Source organism: Thamnophis sirtalis, unplaced genomic scaffold (genome assembly GCF_051295495.1).
Source record: "Thamnophis sirtalis isolate CommonGarterSnake01/CBP01778 unplaced genomic scaffold, rThaSir2_p1.2 scaffold_3, whole genome shotgun sequence".
NCBI classification, from domain to species: domain Eukaryota; kingdom Metazoa; phylum Chordata; class Lepidosauria; order Squamata; family Natricidae; genus Thamnophis; species Thamnophis sirtalis.
The window spans coordinates 123,574,413-123,595,757 of NW_028261383.1; the positions used below are offsets into that span (position 1 = coordinate 123,574,413).

The window sequence follows — 21,345 nt, forward strand, 5'->3', positions numbered from 1 at the left end:
TGTGGAGCCAACCAGCAACAGGGAGCTGCAGCAGTGGAATGAAAGAGCCACATGCAGCTCCAGAGCCATGGTTGCTGATCCTTGAGTTAGTGGATTAAACTGTGTATAAGGGGGGAAAGCATATAAGCTGATGCACAATTATTATTTTTTTGCAAGAATGATTCACTCTTCATTCATCCATGACTATTACTTCTCCTTCTCTTGTCTTTCTTTCTCCTCCTTTTTTTAGCAGATTTTTTAATTATTTTTCCCTTCTAAAACACCTTACAGTCATTACATCAACATTGTTATGTCATCATACCTGTAGATATATATAATATTTCGCTTCTATATTTACAGATCTTTATACACAGTTCTATATATATTTATATATAGTTTTTTGGCTTAATTAATGTTATTCTTGTTTTGCAACCATTTGTACCAATTGTTCCAAATTTCAAAATATTCCTACTCTTCTTTATCTTTTAATTTCAGTGTTAATTTGTCCATCTCTGCACAATCCAAAGATCATTAATTCATCCGAGGGGGTATTATTTTGTTTCCAGCATTGGGCAAATGCTATTCTAGCTGTAGTTAGCAGATGTTTTAATATACTTAATTTTCTTTGTATATTTCCCTTTTAGTATTCCCAGGAGAAAGATTTCGGGTTTGTATTTTATCTGTTCTCCTGTAATTTCTTGCACCCATTTCCAAATTTTTGTCCAATGTTTTTGTGTTTCCGGGCAGGTCTACCATATGTGATAATAAGTCCCTTGTACTTTTTTACACTTCCAGCAGGTCGGCTTCATATTTGGGTACATTTTAGCCAATCTTGTTGGTGATAAATGCCAACGATAAAACACAATTATTAAACTAGTGAAAGCTAAGTGAAGGCCACTGTGGCCATAGTTTCCACCTGCCCTGTTAGCACAGTCCTCAGGAATTATATTTCTCTATCCAATGACAACACTGGGATCAAGAGAGAACCGCAAACACAAACACAAGCAGCAGCTCTTTCTTGTTTGTCTGTTCGATCCCATCCTCACTCTACAAACCTCTGAAAATCGGAACACGATAATGGCATTTCCAGCCCAGTATGGGTAGCAGCCTGAGGGTAGCATTGATCATATTGGACCCTCAACAGTGGAATATATCTTTGTATAGGTTTTAAAAAGCAAAGGGTAGAAAACCAATGGTTTAACCCTGTAACGTCCCACACAAATATAGCCAATAGGCCAATCCCTGTGTCTATGGCAGATGTTATTTTTGTTTTATTTATTAAATTTGTTTGCTGCCCATCTCACCATGAGGTGTGAGGGGAGAGCCTTTCCTAACTTGCTACCATCTAGATGTGTTGAAAGACAGCTCCCAGCATTCCCAGCCAATTGTGAAGGTACACTGTTTTCAAATCAGAAGTACATTAAGTTCTGAATATGGTTGATAATTCAATTCCATCTGAGGGTGTGAGGTTAGTATAGACCAGGTGATGTTCTGGCCTGCCAAGTTGCAACATCTGGCCTAAGAGGTAGGGGGAAGAAAATCTGACACAGAAACGTTGATGTCAACCTTGTGTTTAATTGACAAAAATTCAACAAACAGCACCTGCCACTGTGCAACAAACACATAATAACAGATTATTATGATTGGCTCCAGGGTGTCCAAAGTGACAAGAGGATATGTGAATTTCAGTTCGCTGAACATTATCCAAAGTACGATATACTGAAAATTACCTTGTGTTAAATTGGTGTAAATGACATTGCAATGAAAGTAAGATACATTTGCCAGATAATACCAGTATGTAATGATCTGTTTATTTTGTATTTTTTTAAAAGTCATCCAGACATTATGCTGTAGAAGAATGCATTCTTAACCAAACCTCTACTACAAAAATGAAACATGTTAAAACAAATTCCATATGGCACACACACAAACATATATATATATATATATATATATATATATATATATATATATATATATATATATATATATATATATATATATATATATATATATATATATATACACATACATACATACATACATACATACATACATATATATATATACATACATACATACATACATATATATATATACACATACATACATACATACATACATATATATATATACATACATACATACATACATATATATATATATATATACACATACATACATACATACATACATACATATATATATATATACATACATACATACATACATATATATATACATATATATATATACATACATATATATATATAAAATGCAATTATGTAGAATTCCAGCTTCGTTTTGTTTTTGCAATCACCAGATGGTCAAAATGCCTTTGTGAATTGTCTTTGCAATTGAATTTCAGGAAATAAGTATCACAAATGAGGATCATTTTATTATACAGAGTTTTTTTAAAAAGCATGTTCTTCCCAGTGTTCTTTTTTCAGTCCTTGCCATCAGAACAAAATTGATTTCTTGTAGACATTATAAGAGAAATAGGCCCTGTGGAGAAAATAATCCAGTGCCCCAGGGAAGCCAATTCAACCAACAGCAAAGCACATGCTGTACATTGAGTGGCTGTTGTTGTTCTTATTTTACAATGGGTGGGAATATATCACCATATATCATGAATGTTCTTGTTAAAGCTAACATGACTAACAGTTCATTTATGTGCACATAAATTTTTAGTGAGTCCATGTTGCAGATTCCTAAAAATATTTTATTCTGAGCCTGAGTTTAAGGCCTGTGTACAAACAATACAAGACTCCATGGTAGCTCACCCCACTGTTTCAAAGTCCCTGACCCAACCAACCAGCTTCATTCTCTGGCATAGTTATCTTCCTTGTCTGGAACTTGCATCATCAAAAATTGAAAAAAAACCTGGGAGCCATTTAATCTAATCCCATTCTTAGATATAGAATGCTATTATCACAGCATTACACAGAGTATATTTGTAACACTCTGTTAGTACATATTCATATTTGGTGGCTGGCTAGTCTCTTAAATTAAACACTGACAAAAATGTACTAAACATTCCCCTCAAGTAGCCCCCTACCCACCACTCTTGTTGTCATCTTGTCCTCAGCGTGGTATGGTCAGGGGTGGCTTGCTCGGGGTTCGCAGGGGTTCGGGATAACCTCTAGCTAAGAATTTGTGCAATTTGGAGAACCCCCAAATTCCACTTCTGACTGGCCCCGCTCACCCATTCCAGGAGTCCCCATGCAGCCTGTTTTGGATGCAGGTAAGTGAGAGCGTGCATGGAGGCTCAGGGAGGGTGAAAAACAAGCCTACCGGAAGTTCGGGAAGGACCTCCAAAGGACCTCCGTTTTCATCTTCCCAGAGGCTTGAGGAAAGCCTCCGGAACCCGGGGAGGGCAACTAGGCCGACTAGGCCATGTCCACCATGCTATGCCCACCCAGCAACTGGGCAGAGAATCCCTTGCTAAAAAAAATTAAGTCCACCCCTCGGTATAACCATTACTGTTATTTATCCTTTTACAATAGATTATGGCATATACTATATGGAGCCTGGTTGAGCCAGCTGTCTATTCTAGGGTTTTTAAATCCAAAGGTTTTTTGGGCGGTGGGTGGGGGAATTCCTTAAATTTAAACAATTATAGCAATTATTATTTGATTGGAACCCACTACTGCAAGAATTATCTTAAGTAACATTGAAAGTGATGAAAGAATTGGCAGCTTTCTCTTGATAGCTCAGCTGTTCCACCTCATTCCATGTCTGAACTGGGATGTGACAGCAGGTGGAAGCTCCTCTATGAACAGGCTCATTGACATCTATTACCTCTGTCAAGTCTGCCTCCAAAGTACTAACTGTGTGAGTCACCTGTGCTACATGAACTTTGTTGGTTACTCTTTTATGCAGAAGGCAACTGAAGATCTTCTTAAATCCCTTCCGGAAATGCTTGGATACCAGGGCATAGACAATAGGATTGACACAGGAATTGGCATATGAGATTATGTGAGACAGGACCCTGAACACAAAGGTAGCATTGTTGAAGGGAAAATAGCCAAACCAAAAACAAAGGATGACCAAGTGGTGGGGCAGCCAACAAAGGCAGAAGAGAACAGTTACAATAATGATCATCCGAGTGACTTTGCGTTTACCTTTCTTAGAATCAGACATGACTTTCATGGGATCCACAGATGTCCAGAGATAGCGGATGGTCCTTAGATAGGTGAAGCTGAGAATCAACACTGGGATGACATAGCTGAAGAAAAATGTGCAGAGATCCATAATCTTGCGCTGTGACATTTCCCAGATGGGATGACAGACAGTAATGTTGGTAATCTGATACTCCTGGAAGTAGCTGACATAAGGTACAGAGAAGACGAATGAAAGACCCCAGATGAAGCAAATCGCTATGACAGCATTTTTGGGTGTTCTCAGTTCTCTGGAGTGCAAAGGATACCTTATAGCCAAATACCTAGGTAGACAAAAGGAATGCAAGAAAAAGCTACTGTATTGAGACATGCCAACAGGTGAAGAAAATTCAGAGTTAGTAGGCTGCAACTCAGTGGTGGGTTTCAAAAATTTTTAGAACCTCTTCTGTAGGTGTGGCCTGCTTTGTGGGAGTGGCTTGCTCGCCATGTGACTGGGTAGGCATGGCCAACTTGTAAAATGTGGTGAAACTCACTTAACAACACTTTTGCTTAGCAACCAAAATGTTGGCTCAGAAACTCTGGCATTTGAAGCACCCAAGTCTTAAAGCTGTCAAGTTACAAGACCCTTGCAGCCCTAACCCTTTAGAAAAAAACCCAGGGGTGTTCAAAATTGACAGCTTTAAGACTTGTGGACTTCAACTCCCAGAATTCCTCCTCTCGCTCTTCATCTTGATGATGTGCAGACAGGCGGGGGAGGGAGCTGCCGGTTCTAAAAAAAATTCCTTATGTACAGGAGGCACTTGGTTCTCTTGCCTCCTCCTGTAGAGGGCGTTTTTTAGAGGCTTTTTTAAACAGTTAAGCAGAGTCATCCATTGGGGACTCTGGCAGCAGCTAACCCAGCCCGACCTCAGCAGCTCTTGCCTTTTTCCTTTTACATTTTTACATTTTCATCATGGCAGACAAGAGGAGAGTTGAAATCCTCTGTGAAACAGTTGGAAAAGGTATGTGGGTCGGAGGGAGGGGGAGGAATTCAAAATGTAATTTGTAAGTAATTGTAAGTAATTTGTTTGTGTGTGTGTATGTTTGTGTGTGTGTGTGTGTGTGTGTGTGCATGTGTTTGTTTCTTCACTCAGAGGGAAGGGGGTAGGAGAGGCAGGGAGGGCAGCCCACCAGCTTTCTTCCTCTGTGTCGGGGCAGCCCACAGCAGAGGCGGGTCTTTTACCCGCCTCTGCTGGCGGGCTGGCACTTTCTTTCTTTCTAGAAAGCGGCTTTTGCCTGCTCTGCCACTATGTCCGACATAGAGGCAGGACACCTCTATCAATCACAGCTGCAGTGATTTTCCCTTCTGCACCTTTTTTTGTGCGCACATGCGCAGTCAGTCTTGCTTCCAGTCACAACCAAATCAGGTGCCAACCAAAGTCCTGGAACAGATTATGGTCGTGACTGGAGGTTCCACTGTGTTTGATAGGGAGCTTGACTGAAAGGGTTATTGGCATTAAAAAGAAAAATGGCTTATGTGTTAACCACCCATCAATAGCCAATAACCAAGGAACCAAGTAGCACAGAATCTTGTTAATCCAGTTCATTGTTAGGAAAAAAAGGTTACAGAATCTTAGAAACTAGATAAATTAGATAACCGCTTGTTAGCATATACATTGAAATAGTAACTCTGAGATTTGTTTGAACTTCTATATCACGGAATCCCTGATGACAGCCTGACACCTTTCTGGAAACATCAGGCTGAAACGTCCAATAGCTGTATTTTGAAAACCTTTGCTTTTACAGTCTGAAACTTACCTTACAATATGCAATCTATATATGTTGTAATGCAAGGACTACATATATACATACACACATACATAGGTGTGTGTTGTGACTCAGCAGCAGTCTTCTGTGAGTCTTTTCGGGATGCAAGATTAACTATGCAGCTGGGGCTCGTTAGGAGCATCTTCTGGGGATAAAAGGACGGATCGTGCCACGCCCTGGTTGCAGGAGTCAACGTTCCTTTGTTCATTCATGCATTCATTGATCATCTGTCATGGTTTATTTGGGATACACTTGGAGAAGTGATTGGTTTTCTGTAACCCTGATTCAAGGATACACTTGGAGAAGTGCATTGCCGTAAGAAAGATTTGTTTTGCATTCCGTTATCTTCAGGCAAAGACTTTATTTATGTTTATTTTTGGGCTCGCAGCCAGTCTGAGCCGAGAACTGATAAAGAGAGTTCCTTTTAAGTTTGTCTGCCTGTCGTCTGTTAATGAGCGGAGAAGGGGGGGACAGAACAGTTTGACTCCTGCCAGACAAACCTTCATTTCATTAATTATGGAGCAATTACATGCTGCAAATATGCAACTCATGCAACAAATGGCCGTACTGACGGACCAAATGGCTCAAATGCAGAGGTTGGTTCACCCCCAGCAGACACGGTGGAAGTGCCCAGTAGCTATGCCGGATAAATTTGACGGCAACCAGGACATGTTTGCAGCATTCTTGGGACAATGCCAGATGTTTATTAGCCTGAGAGCGGAGGACTTTCCCACTGACCAGATGAAGGTGGGATTCATTATCAGTTTGCTCTCAGGCACAGCTGCCCATTGGGCTACCCTCTTGTTAATTCAGCAGAGCCCTTTGTTGGACGACTTCCAGGGCTTTTGTCAGTACTTCAAACGGATGTTTGAAGATCCTATCAAGGGAGAAACATCAGCTAGAAGTCTGAAGTCACTGCAGCAGGGGAGTGGTTCATTGCAGGACTATGTGACTGAATTCAGGCTGCGTAGCCAGGATTCCACATGGAATGAACCAGCTCTAATGGACACGTTCCAGGATGGATAGTCTGAGGCCTTGCAGGATGAACTGGCGAGGGTGGACAGGCCACTGATGTTCGACGCGTTGGTCCACCTGTGCCTCCGGATAGACGCCCAGCTGCAGAGGCGAAGGCCTCGCCGTGTATTCCAGGAGACCACCAGCATGCCGGTTCAGCAAGGGACTGCAGTGGACTGGGAGGAGCCCATGGAGATGGGTGCTGTCAGACCTCAAGTGTCACGGACAGAGATGGACAGACGATGTGCTGAGGGATTGTGCTTCTACTGTGGGGATCTTGGACACCTGGCAGGGAGTTGCCCCAAGAAGAACAGAAGGATTGCGCGGACTGCAGCCGTCCCTCAGCAATGCACTATCATGTCGGACAACCAGCACGTTTGTGCAGCCGTGATACCCCATTCGCAAAAGGTAGCGTGCATCGGGGTGTGTGGAGTCCCAGGGCAGAATGCAGCCGTGCAAGCGATACTGGGTGTACCGAGATACACCCATGTTACACCTATCCTCCGTGAGCGGCACTGGCTCCCTATCGGTCTCCGAACGCGCTTCAAGGTGCTGGTTATCACCTTTAAAGCCCTACATGGCTTAGGACCCAGATATCTACGAGACCATCTTCTGCCACATACCTCCTAGCGTCTGATAAGATCACACAGGATGGGCCTTCTTCAGGTGCCGTCGACTAGATAATGTCATCTGGCAGCTCCTTGGGGGGGGGGCTTCTCTGTAGCTGCCCTGGCCCTATGGAATGATCTACCCCCAGAGGTCCGGACCCTTCCCACTCTCTTGGCATTCCGAAAGTCTACTAAGACCTGGCTATTCCGGCGGGCCTGGGGCTGTTGACCTTATGAATGAGGTCCAGCCCCACTAAGATTGAGTGCATGATGTGTTTTTAACCTGCTTTTTCTCTCTATTTAAAAATTTTTGTATTCTTTTTAGAGTTGTTTTATGTAAGCCGCCCGGAGTCCTTCGGGATTGGGCAGCATATAAATTCATTAAATTTACAATTTAATTTACAATTTTGATGAGAGCTCTGTGTGGGAGGCAGAGAGGGGGCCGGGGCCATACGATAGTTATCAGCTGCCTTCAGAATCAGACATCAGTGAGGCAGATGAACAGCTGGAACCTGTTCCCAGTGTGCGCAGTTAAAGAACAGGGGTCGACTTGGGAGTAAGGCCACAGGTGGACGATGAATGGCCCCTCCCAGAGGAAATAAAAGAGGAGCGAAAGGGGAGGGAAGTTTGATGGAGACAATTAGTTCGCTTCATTGGTTAGTGACTCTCCTGAGACTCCTTGCCAAGTTTTGAAGATATCGGCCTATCAGCTCTCCAAGCCAGATAAGATCTATGACTGTAAATCCTCCCTTGAAAGACTTTGCTGGATGTGAATGAACAGAATTCACAGTAAATTAATAAAAGGGGTTTTTGTCAAGACAAGGAGTTTGTTTTATGCTCTTGGGAAGCCTAGGCCAGAACATTAAGTGAGACAGATGTTAAGTGAATTTTGCCCCATTTTACGACCTTTCTCAACCCGGTTGTTAAGTGAATAACCCCAGTTGTTAAGTTAGGAACATGCTTGTTAAGTGAATCTGGCTTCTGCATGGGCTTTGCTTGTCAGAAGATCCCAAAAGGAGATCACATGATCCCAGGACATGGCAACAGTCACAAATATGAGTCAGTTGCCAAGCATTTGAATTTTGATCACATACCAGGGGGATGTTGCAACAGTTGGGTGACAAATGGTCATAAGTCACTTTTTTCAGTACTGTTGTAACTTTGAAAGGTCACTAAATGAACCATTGTAAGTTGAGGACTATCTGTGTGTGCATGTGTATGCACACCAGTAGTGGGTTGCAGGTGGTAGGCCCCGGGACGGGTGTACCGGAGCCTGCCCGGAGGACCAGATATCATTCCGGTATGGTGCTGCGGAGGGCCCACCCGCCCGCCCAAGCTCCTTATCTGTCTTTTAAGGCTTCTGCACTTATGCGCACGTGCATGGCGCATACAGCACCTGCACGATGCTCCGCAGAGCAGCTGGAGCATTGCAGAGGCTCGCGGAGGTGCTAAGATGCATGTGCGCGCTTCACACGTCCATGTGGATGCCACTGGGCCCATTCCAACCATACAGGTTGGAATGGGATCCGGAATCCACCACTGATGCACACACACACACGTGTGTGTAATGCAACCTGACACAAAGTATTTGTACCCAAATTCATACATCATAGTACTATTAGCATGGTACTGAGCCATTGTGCTCTAGAAAAAAAATTCAAAAGATCTGAAGGAATGAGAAAGCCTAGATAGCTGCCGAAGGGTCAAGATTTAATTGTAGGCAACGTTCAGTAAGTAAAAATAGTTGAAAAGTTCTTCCTATGGAATTTACAGATATGTGAAACTGCTTTGCTAAGTGCTAAATCACTACCTATTTACTAACTCACAAAGGTCACAGCTTTAATGGAAAAAAATTGTTCTAAAGATTTCACAACAAATCAACTAATTAGAAGACCACTGATGAGAGAATACTAGATCTTTGTGATCCCTGTTCCTATTCTGGCACCTTAATCACTACACCATGCTGTCATGGCTTTTGATTTCATTTTTATTAATTATTTCATTATCTTTATCTATAAATGGAAATGGATTGAATTTTTTAATGATAGAATTTCTTTGTTCTGCTCAGCCTGAGTCCAGTTTCAAACCATCGAGTAATTCAAGCTAAAACTATATTTTGATTTTGTATGCTAACTGATCTTCTAACTAATATATCTCTAAACTTCAAATCAACTCTAAAATTAATCCAAGTTTCATTTTATTTCCTAGTCTAACCCAATCCACTCTGATGGCCAGTTTATGTTTTCAGGGAGGAAAATCTTCCTTTTCTCCTCTCTTCATCTTATTGTTCTATCATCTCAGAGAAATCCTGTTTTGCACTCCCAAAAGTCAGTCTCCTCCTCTTCTGAGTGCAAAGCCTAGACTTGTACAAGATGTTTTTGACCCAAAGACTTATTATTTCCTTTCCCATTCTTTTACACCAACTTGGGCTCTTTGAGAACTGCTTTTTCTGAATCAGAATGTAGAGGTCAAGCAAGGAAGTCAAGAAATGACTCTAGGGAACTATGGAAATAAGTACACATTTCTTAAATCAAAAATAGCGACAAAGCAAAATTTTAAATATCCCAATTTCCTAGCTTCCTTCCCTGCTTATTGTTTTTATCATAGTAATCATGTCTAAAAAAGGAATCATTTTTCAGTCTTTTCATTCCAAAGGCTACTTTTGGACAGAATCAGCTATATAGTCCATGAGAACTATCATGACCACCATGATATAGAGTAGAGTAGAGTAGAGTAGAGTAGAGTAGAGTAGAGTAGAGTAGAGTAGAGTAGAACAGAACAGAATAGAATACAGAGTTGGAAGAGACCTTGGAAGTCTTCCATTCCAACCCCCTGCTCAGGCAGGAAACTCTACATCATTTCAGACAAGCGATTGTCCAATCTCTTCTTAAAAACTTCCAATGTTGGAGAATTCACAACTTCTGGAGGCAAGTAGTTCCACTGGTTAATTGTTCTAACTGTCAGGAAATTTCATCTTAGTTCTAGATTGTTTCTCTCCTTGATTAGTTTGAATCTGTTGCTTCTTGTCCGGTCCTTGGGTGCTTTGGAGAATAGTTTGATTCCCTCTTCTTTATGGCAACCTCTGAGATACCAGAACACTACTATCATGTCTCCCCTAGTCCTTCTTTTCATTAAACTAGACATACCCAGTTCTTGCAACTGTTCTTTGTATGTTTAGCCTCCAGTCAGTCCCCTAATCATCTTGGTTGCTCTTCTCTGCACTCTTTCTAGAATCTCAATATCTTTTTTACACCGGCTCAGGGTTGACTCAGCCTTCCATCCTTCCGAGGTGGGTAAAATGAGGACCCAGATTGTTGGGGGCAATATGCTGACTCTCTGTAAACCGCTTAGAGAGGCCTGAAAGGCCTATGAAGCGGTATATAAGTCCACTGCTATTACTATTGCTATTGTGGTGACCAAAACTGGATGCAGTATTCCAAATGTGGCTTTACCTAGACATTATAAAGCAGTATTAGCCATCAGTCATCTCAGTCATTCTGTGCTCCAATTACTCTGAAACAAACATATAATTGATTTGACTCACTTTCCCTTCCTTTTCTGATTATTACATGGTTACATCCATATTTAAGGTGACCAGATTTTCAGATTGGTAAAGAGGGACACCTTTGACCGGGGGTGGGGGGTGGGGGGGCTTGATTAAAAATTTTATACGGAGCAACAAAGATTTTCATACAATGCAAAAATAGTATTGTAATTTTGATCACATGACCATGAGGATGCTGCAACGATCGCTAAGTGTGAAAATGGTCGCTAAGTGTGAAAATGGTCATCAGTCATTTTTTTCAATGCCATTGTAACTTTGGTCACTATACCACCTTTCTTGCCACAGTTCTTAAGTGAATAACTGCAGCTGGTATTTTGTATTTTGGATAGAATCTTTTTTTAAATAGTCTAAGACAATTTAAAAAAAGACTCCACACAGAATAAATTGAAGTAAAACTATTTTAAAAAATTCTATGTACAATACATTTCAAAGCATTGTGCATAGAATTTTTAAAAATGTAAGTCACAGTCATATGTCCACAAGATGCTGCAAATGGCTATAAATGTGGGACAGTTATGGAGTGACTGCAGGGAAGACATGAGGTGTCAGAACTTTGAACCAGGTCGTAGGTACCTTTTGGGAGGGAGGGAGGGGTCTGTCATAACTTTGAACAGTCACTCAGTTACCTGGCATAAGTCGAGGACTACCTGAGCAATCCTGCCTTCCAAATGCCAGGTAGTTCCATCAACAGTCCTTTTCATCGTTTTGTAAGAAAAATATGATGGAAAAAGAAACAATAACTATTGTACATTTATTCCAGGACATACACGAAGTCATAGGAATGGATCATGAATGAGAACACATTTCCACCAATTAATCCAGAAAATAAAGCAGCAAGGATCTCACTATCCCCCACACCTCCTCTTTCTGAAAGAGGAGGTGGGGGGGAAATAGTGGGATCCTTGCTGCACCAAGCTCAGAAAGCAGCAAAGATCCCACTATCTATCCCCCACACCTCCTCTTTCTCCCTCTTGTTCTCTTTTGGGGGGGAGGGAGGGGAAAGGACAAAAAGGAGAAAGAGGGAGAAATGGCTGCAGGGAGAGCGGCGCCCGAAAGAAGCGGGCAACAAAAAAAAAACCTTCCGACGGCCCGGGACCGAGCCTCCTCCTCGCTGCGCTGCTGCCACCGGAAAGCCATCGCTCTCCCTGCAGAAAAACATCGCACGTCGGCGTGCACACGTGCAGGAGGGGAGGGAGCCTAGCCTCTCATCGGGCGCTGTGAGCAAGCCGAGTGGAAAGAGGGAAACCTCTGCCCTCTAAAGGTCACATCGGGAACGACACTTCAGAGAAATACAAAACTTTTTAAAAAAAAATCAATTTTTAAAATTGATTTTCTTTCTTTTGGAAAATCGGGACTTTTTGAACACGCCGTGGGACACGGGACAAATTATTAAAAATCGTGACTGTCCTGCCAAAATCGGGACGTCTGGTCACCTTATCCATATTGCTTTCTTGGCAGTAAAGCAGAAACGGCTTACATTGCTTTCTCCCAGGGTTTTTAATTCTCCAATCTAATCTATAGTTCTAGGATTCCTTAGTGATCTTCTAATCAAAGTACTTATAAGATGCAGCATGACTTAGTCTGTTTTTTAGAATAACTAAGTTGGCTAGGTAATACTCCTAACTGTGACTTCTATTATTTATATAAAACTACACCCTTCTATTCCATGTGGGGAAGAAACCTCCCAAACTTTCTTAGATACATATATAGCGTCTTGACATTTCTTTTCCCTGCCTTCCTTATTTGGCAAGCATTAGTCTACCCTGCCTATTGTTGGCAATGTTAGAATTAGCATACTAGTCAACATATTGGAAAATTGGTAAATGTAAAAAGCTGTTGGAATAATCCTAATTGTAGTGTGTTTTAAAAATATTCTGTATTTGATTTGGAATAATTGTTTGAATTAACCCTCCCTTCTTTTTTTAAAAAAAGTTTTCCAATTATGTTAAAACACAGGGTGTAGGCACTTCATTTCTCCGAAAAAGTTTTCTTCATTCTTGAAATTATCTTGACATAATGCATATCCAGGAATATTGCATTCATGTGAGAATGGAAAATCCACAACAGTATTAGGAAACAACCACAAGTATAAGCAGCATCAGTAGCCCTTGAAGAATAACACAATATATGGTTTGTCTTCTGTTGCAGACTAATTCGAGTTCTGTTCAGCAATGTTTGTTCTGGTTTAATGTTATAGACTACATATTATTGTTTAAAAAGAGCACACGGTGATCCTATCATACTATTAATTTTACATCCTATTACATGAAATGTATAGGATAAAGCAGTGGGGAAAAAAATCAGCAAATCATTTAGACAAGAACTTTTTTTCAATTTTTCATGGGAATATTTTTTAACAATCTGTGCATAATTTGCACATGAAAGAATAAATATATATCACCAGGCAGCTACGAGTCACTGAGGTTTCATCAGATGCACAATGAAGGCTGCCAAATCTCATCTGCAAAAAAACTCAAGACAGCTGCTAGATGGTAGATAGCAATAAAGACAGAAATAAAGTCTTTGCATCCAGATCTGATAGCTCTAATTCATGACAAAGACTTGTCCTCACAAAATGTGAAGCTGCAGTGAGTTAAAAAAAATATGTTTTTTCCCCTTTAATGTTAGACTCAAACCCCACTTGTCCCAAAACAGGAAGGAAAATCTGAAAGCAGAAGGAAGTTTCTGAATATCAAATCCCTTACTAGAATAAAAACAGTCTATGGACGTTGCCTAACCCTAACCCATATCTAAATCACACGTGCTCTTTGGCAAGGAGGATTTGATACTCTTCCAGGATCAGGGCTTACAGAAACAACCCAACTGTTGAAGCTATGACCATTTATTCCCCATCTGCCCACCACCACCACCCAAGTCAAATGGGACAGGAACCTAGCCGATGCTAGAGGAAATGTCTCTGAGCACAGTTGTCAATTTACATTTCATTGCCTATCTTTTCCCAAACACTGAAAATCTTCCCAGCACTCTAATGCTACATTTTTCCTAACATCTGAAAAGATAAGTCAATATCATCAACTTTCCATGATTTACTATGAGATTTAGAGAAAGCAATTTTTCCTTAAGGCCTACATATGTATTTATAGTCGAGATAAGGTAGAAAGCCAGGATATTATTAACTTTATACTATATTACTGTTACAATATTCATACAGTCTCTCTCTCTCTCTCTCTCCCTCCCTCCCTCTCTCTATACATACATACATACATACATACATACATACATACATACATACACTGTACAGTTATAGTCTATATATACAGTAGCATATTGTGTGTACACATGTACATATATGTGTATCTGTACACATACTACATAGTACAGTACTTTGTGTTATGTTACTATGCTGCAATAGTGAATGAAGTTGAAAAAAGATTGTAGAGTGATGAGAGCTAATCTATAAAGTCACTGAAAGCTTGATGTAAGCAAACATATCAATAAAAGAGACAGCACTATATTTTTCATCAGTGTCCCCACTCAATAGAGCCAGCAGAGTAAAGATACTCTGCAAATACCAAGTCATTTATTTCATACGCATTTTGGTGCTTTGAATTAATGTATATAATTTATTTCATCTATTCCAACAGCAAGAGACTGCCTGGACAGCCATACTATATTGCAAGAATTTACACTAGACTGTTAGAATATCATAATGTTGTTACCTCTTCCGTATAAAAGCAGAAAAAATAATGTAAATGTAATGGTTAAACCACTTGTTGATATCATAACTCTACCAATGCCCCAGACATTAGAGATAACACCTTCCAAACAAAAAATATTTATTTTATATAGAAGAGGCACACTGTAATGATGTTCTAATGGCCATCTAGTGCAAAATCTTGTGATATAGTATGGCGTAATAATAATAATAATAATAATAATAATAATAATAATAATAATAATAATTCTTTATTTTTAGGGCACAATATATGTACACTGAGATTGGCTGTCCATTTAAACTCAATTAAATTTAAACTCATTGAAGGGATGCATGTTCTCCCTGCAGGTTATGAGACAAAGTGGTAGAGGTGTTCAGGGAGACTGGAAAGTTATAATTGTTTGAAAGTTAAAATCAGATATTTTCCAAAGCTTCACAATGACTTTCCAAATCCAGAACTTCTCCCCAGCCCTCCAGCTTACTCACCTATCTAAGGATACAGTTGTGAGAGTGAAACTGCTGGCGTACATGGTCAGATAGATGAAGAAATGCACTGCTTTGCACATGAAGGGGCCAAAGATCCAATCGTCCAGGCTATAGATGGTGGCCTGGAAGGGCACACAGAAGACAATGAAGCAGAGGTCAGCCACACCTAGATTGAGGATGAAGAGGTTGGTGGTATTGTTCACTTGCCCGTTCCTCAGCAGCACTGCAAGGACCAGAGAGTTGCCCACGGTGCCTATCAGGAAAATCAAAGAGTACACCAAGGGAATGATTACAGAGATCAGTGAGCTGCTCTCACTAACCCCCGAAGAGTTTAGCAGGGTCAGTGATCGGTTCATCTTGGAAGCAAAGGGTCCTCTGGTAGAGAAGAAATCTCTAGTCAAGATGCTTTCCCTCTCTGGATTTGCCAGAAATGCCCAAATCAGTTACAGCTGCAGATTGCTTTCAGTCAAAACTTCTTGGAAAAAAATAATTACAATTTTCTTCTAAGCTGATCTTTTCTGCATCTACTTCTCCATTTATAATCCTGCAGATCAGAGGAACTTCCATTCACTGATGCCAGACCTCTGTCTGCCATCACATACTGTTAAAGCTCTACTTTTTCTTGCCAGAGGATTTCCACTTTGTGCAATGCTGAAACGCTTTTTAGTTTTCTGCCGTGTCTCTTGCAGGAAAACCCTTCACTGGCAGCCACTCTTGTAGATGTGCAGGCTGAGGCTAAACTTCATGCCAGTCGTGCTCACTTCCCGTTTTATATTCCCCCGCCGAGCCTGTTATATTCAGCGTGTGCTGAATCCTCCTTCATCATATTCATGGGGACAACTAATATATTCAAGACATCCTCTTGTTTCCAGGGAAACAAACAGCCAAAATAAAAGTAATGGTGTCTATGGAAATACAGTCCCCCTCCTCATATACACATACACACATTCTTCTCTGATCTCTGATGGTAGTTCCCCATGTGCTTTAGTTGGAAGATTTCAGGAAGTTTCCAATGAGAACTTAAAATGCAGTTGAATGAGCCACACAAACAGGTAGGTCAGAAAAAGAACCTTTTGTGAGCAAGTTTTTGTCCAAACCATTTTTTAAACAGATTAACAAAATTAGAAGCAACCATATAGGTCATCTAGTCCAACCCCCCACTCAAGCAAGAGACCCTACACAATTTCTGACAAATGGCAGTCCAATCTCTTCTTGAAAGCCCCTACAACTTCTGAAGGCAACTTCTGTTCCATTGGTTGATTGTTCTCACTGTCAGAAAGTTTCTCCTTATTTCTAGGTTGAATCTCTCCTTGGTCAGTTTCCATCCATTATTCCTTGTCTGGCCCTCAGGTGCCTTGGAAAATAGCTTGACCCCTTCCTCTCTGTGGCAGCCCCTCAAATATTGGAACACTGCTACCATGTCTCCCCTGGTCCTTCTCTTCACTAGACTAGCCATGCCCAGTTCCTGTAACCGTTCTTCATGTTTTAGTCTCCACTCCCCTAATCATCCTGGTTGCTCTCCTCTGCACTTTGTCTAGAATCTCAACATCTCTTTTATAGTGTGGTGACCAAAACTGTCAAAGAACTAATGGGAAAGGGATAGTACATTCACTGAGGTTAATTTATAACTCATAATAATTCAAAAAGCTGCTTGTTTGCATTATTGCACTAGATAAGATGGGGATAATGGTACAAATTGCTGCCAGTTGGTTGCTGCAAGTCACATCAACAACAGATTAATTGTAGATCATAGAACTACAAAAGATGCAGTATGGGGAAGAATATCTAGTTGGACCGCTCTTACTTCCTGTACCTCAACTCATGCTTCTTCCTAAAGGAAACAATTCATGCTTCTTCCTTAATTGACTTCTTTTAGAGTACACATCCACCCTGATACTCTTCTGGCAGTCCCAGATGAGCCTGGGACAATAGGCAGACCAAGCAGCTGCAGCCCATCTGGTGTTCAGCCTCTTATTCCTATCTAGGAAGAATTAACAAGAGGAATCACCATTACCGCAAGAGACTGCATCTCCTCTCTGGCCCAAAAGACATGCAGAGATATTCAGATAATCTAAAAGATAGCTTGAAACTTTGTTCCCAGAAATGGCTCAGAACTTCTGTCAGTCAAAACAGTTTTGAGTTAAAATTGTTTTGATTGACAGATGTCTTTCACTGTTTCTGACAGCAATGGGAATGTTTCCAGTAATTATATGTGCCTGATTTATCAAACAGCTTGATCAGCAAATGGTTCCATCCTGGGAAGAGAAAGAAGTGGCCAGTTCTCAGGTAATATAAATCCTTGCTATAAATCACCAAGCCTGAGGAATAAGATTGACTATGCAATGTCTCATCTGGTTCAGATATCTGCTTTGGCCATGATACAGATGTACATTACTACCTCTTATTTCTCTTTAAAGAAATACATTTTTACTAAAAGTTTAGTGAAGTCTTTCCCAATCTGATGTCCTTCAGGTGCATTGGCACACAGTAGTTCTCAGTGGTTCTCAATCTCTCTGTTGGCTAGGGACAATGGCAGTGGTGGGTTTCAAATTTTTTTAGAACCTCTTCTGTAGGTGTGGCCTGCTTTGTGGGAGTGGCTTGCTGGCCATGTGATGGGTGGGAGTGGCTTGGCAATCATGTGACTGGGTGGGCGTGTAACTCATTTAACAACGCTCTTGCTTAGCAATCAAAACATTGGCTGAGAAACTCTGGTATTTGAAGCACGCAAGTCTTAAAGCTGTCAAGTTACAAGACCCTTGCACCCCTAACCCTTTAGAAAAAAAAACCCCAGGGGTGTTCAAACTTGACAGCTTTAAGACTTTAAGGTTTAGATAGGACTCTTAGAGGCGGGCGAGGCGATTGATGAGCCAGCTAATCAGTGAGCAGCAGGCGGGGCAAGCGTGGTACGGATGGGCAGGGGGAGGGAGCTGGAACCAGTTCTAAGCGGCATGGTGGATTTGTGGAACTTCTTCTATAGAAGAGGTTAGAACTGGCAGGAACCCACCCCTGGACAATGGTAATTATAAATCCAAACATCTAGAGGCCAGCAGGTTGAGAAAACGGAGTACCAATTCCAGTTCTATTCAATATTCCTGGAACCTAGCAGGAAGATGTGTATCTGCCCTTCAGTGGAGTCTATCTCAGACATTGTAAAACATGAAACATGACCAGGAAGGGAGCCATCAGATAAGAAGCATCTCTTCACTCTCATTATCCCAGCAACAACACACTGAGGCTTTGAAGTTATCCACTGTGCAGTAATCAGCTTACATTGGCTTTCTCATTAAAAAGTTCACAATCCAAAAGGTACTCAATAGCACATGGATTGTTTTGGATTAGAGGGAATGGCACAGAAACCACAGAGGCGGTGTAAAAGAAATGAGATGAAGCAGCATTTTAATAACCATTATTCCTTCGATTATGTCCTTCCATAGGCAGGAGAGATGCAGGTGTGCTATGGCAAGCACATTTTAAAGAGAAACATCACCCTCCTCCAAATGAGAAATGTATCACACAAAGCAGTAGTTATAAAAGAATAAAGTACCATTGAAAAATGAAGTGTGAATGTATTTTACGAGGTAAAACAATATCCCTCCTATTGACTTGAAAATGATAAAAAAGGAATATAATAAATGGCTGGAAGGATGAAGAAAATGAACTAGTTGGATCCTGTCTACATCCCTTCCCCATTGTGATCAGCATTGGAACAAAAAGAATTAAGTATCCTTTGGAGAGAAGAGTGGAACTTTAGTGGATGAAGCAAGTACACATCCAGTAGCCCAATTCCAAGGCTGGTGCATAGTTCAAAATACTGCACTTAAAAATGTTTTTGTGCAAGAAAAGATCAAAATTATAGGAAATTACAATAGCTTCTTTAGAAAGAAAGGATACAGAACTGGGGGCTTTTTTACTTAGAACAAAGACAAAGAAGATGAGATCCAATACAAACATTTTAAACATGGCATGAAAAAAGGGGAGAAATTAGAATTAGAGATCATTCATTGAAACTAAACTAAACTTCAGGACCAATTGAAGGAAATGTTTTACATAAAATACAATTAAGCAATAGAATGATCATAATTTAATAAAATTAAACTTAAATTAATTTTTAAAGGAGACTAGACAAGTGAATGCATTCTAAATTTTATTTTATTTAGTATCTGCTGAGTCACACAGCCCACAAATTTTAAATTTTAAAGGAGCAATAACGAAAGAAGTCTCTCTAGTCCATGCTTCTGGCTTTTACAATTGGATGAACCTGACTCTGATGTTCCAGCTATATATCTGCTAGTCTTCTTCATCTGCAAAAGAATACTATGGAAGAGGAAGGCCCACTGGGAAGATCCCAGGAAGACCAATACAAAAACCAACTGGAGAAAGTCTGAAAAATCATCTCATAGATCCTTTGATCAAATAGAAGAAAATACCTTCAGTTGGTAAGGATGTTCTACAGTTCTACATGCTTGCCCTTTTCTGCTGAGCCTATGAGGTTATAAACTGGGAGACTGTGAGTTGTACTTCCCTCTTAGACAGAAAGCCCGCTGGATGACTTTAAGCCAGTCATTCTCTCTCAACCCTAGGAAGGAGCAATGGCAAACTACTTCCAAAAATGTTTTGCCTAGCAAAGGGACTTGTCTAGGCAGTTTCCAGGAGTCAATACAGACACAAAAACACACAAAAACCTTAAAAGCTCTGCCCAAAATAAATACAGCGCAATAAAATAAAGTATTTAAAGCAGAAAAATAATAATAGTAAGAAATAAAAAATGAGCAATACATATATGGTCCATAGGTTTCACCATTTTATATCCTTAGTGGAATTATAATAAAGGCTAGTATTGTTTTAGTTCCTATTCCTGAGGCTTATAGAAGTATTCCTTAAACATACTATGTTTGACTCACATACTGCAGCCATAAATAATGATTTGTAAATGGACAAGATTGATTTAATTTTGCAATCACATCACACCAAACCAAAATGTAACAAATCAAGTGTTTACAGTAATGTGTGATCCAAAATAACAAAATTACAGAGTTGGAAAGGACCTTGGAGGTCTTCTAATTCAACCCCCTGCTGAAGGAGTAATATTTCAAATAGTTGTCCAGTCTCTTCTTAAAAACCTCCAGTGTTGGAGCACCCACAATTTCTGGAGGCAAGTCGTTCCACTGATTAATTGTTCCAACTTTCAAGAACTTTCTCCTTCATTCTAGGTTGGTTCTCTCCTTAAGCCCATTCATATTTCATAATGTAATTAAAATATAATTTGAAAAAAGAGCTGAACAAATCAAGTCCCCATTCCCTCTTCATCCAAGAAATGAAAGGGTTTCTTCAGGCTATGGAATTCAATCAACTTTGTCTAGATGCTCCTCCCTAACACATTTAGTAGAGCCCATTATCACCCCAACATATAGAATGTTAACAGTCAGATTTTTTAAAATCTTTACCCAGAATCTGTCCTCCAATAACTTTATTACTCCATAAAGTAATATGTGTTTGTCAATTTTCTTCTATGATATATTTTCAGGTACTCAAAAGAATGCTACAGGATGTAACTATGCTCACTTTAAGTTAGAAAGCATTGGTTGATGCTGACCTGAAGGTAAATGCAGTTATGCCCTTGGGAATGAAGTGAACATGTACAGATAGTCCTTGATTTATGACTATTTATTCAGGGGCTGTTATGGCAGCACTGAACAAGTGATATCTGTAACCAATCTTTGGCGTTCCAGTCATACCAGCACTTACATGACCTTGTGATTGCGACAACCTGTTGTCTCTTACAACCAGCTGCACCATCCTGCATCTGTGTGTTTATCATTTTCAACGTTCTCTGTCAGCTTCCATAGAAAGATAGTGGGGAAGCGAGCAGGGAAGGTCACAAGTCAGAAGTCCCCCATCCATGCACATCTTCCCTCAGCCGCTCTGAGCCCCTCTGCACTGGCCACTCATGCTCCCTCAACTCTTCACACCTCCCTCACACCCTCATGCATTTTCTCCAACCTGCACTTCTTGCACACCTCCTTGCACCCTCTGATCCACATCACTCATGAACACTTTGCACACACCCCGACCTACACCTCATGCACCCGT

The 21,345-nt window shown here is 40.6% G+C and overlaps 1 protein-coding gene across 1 annotated transcript; it reads right to left on the reverse strand.

Moving 5' to 3' along the window:
* Positions 1-2,258: 2,258 nt before the first annotated feature.
* Positions 2,259-15,980, reverse strand: GALR2 (galanin receptor 2). The gene is made up of 2 exons (XM_087707839.1): positions 15,256-15,980; positions 2,259-4,423 (listed from the first exon to the last, which is right to left on the reverse strand). The coding sequence occupies exons 1-2, from the start codon at positions 15,609-15,611 to the stop codon at positions 3,643-3,645; spliced, it is 1,137 nt and encodes a 378-aa protein (XP_087563965.1). The 5' UTR covers positions 15,612-15,980; the 3' UTR covers positions 2,259-3,642.
* Between the last annotated feature and the right edge of the window lie 5,365 nt (positions 15,981-21,345).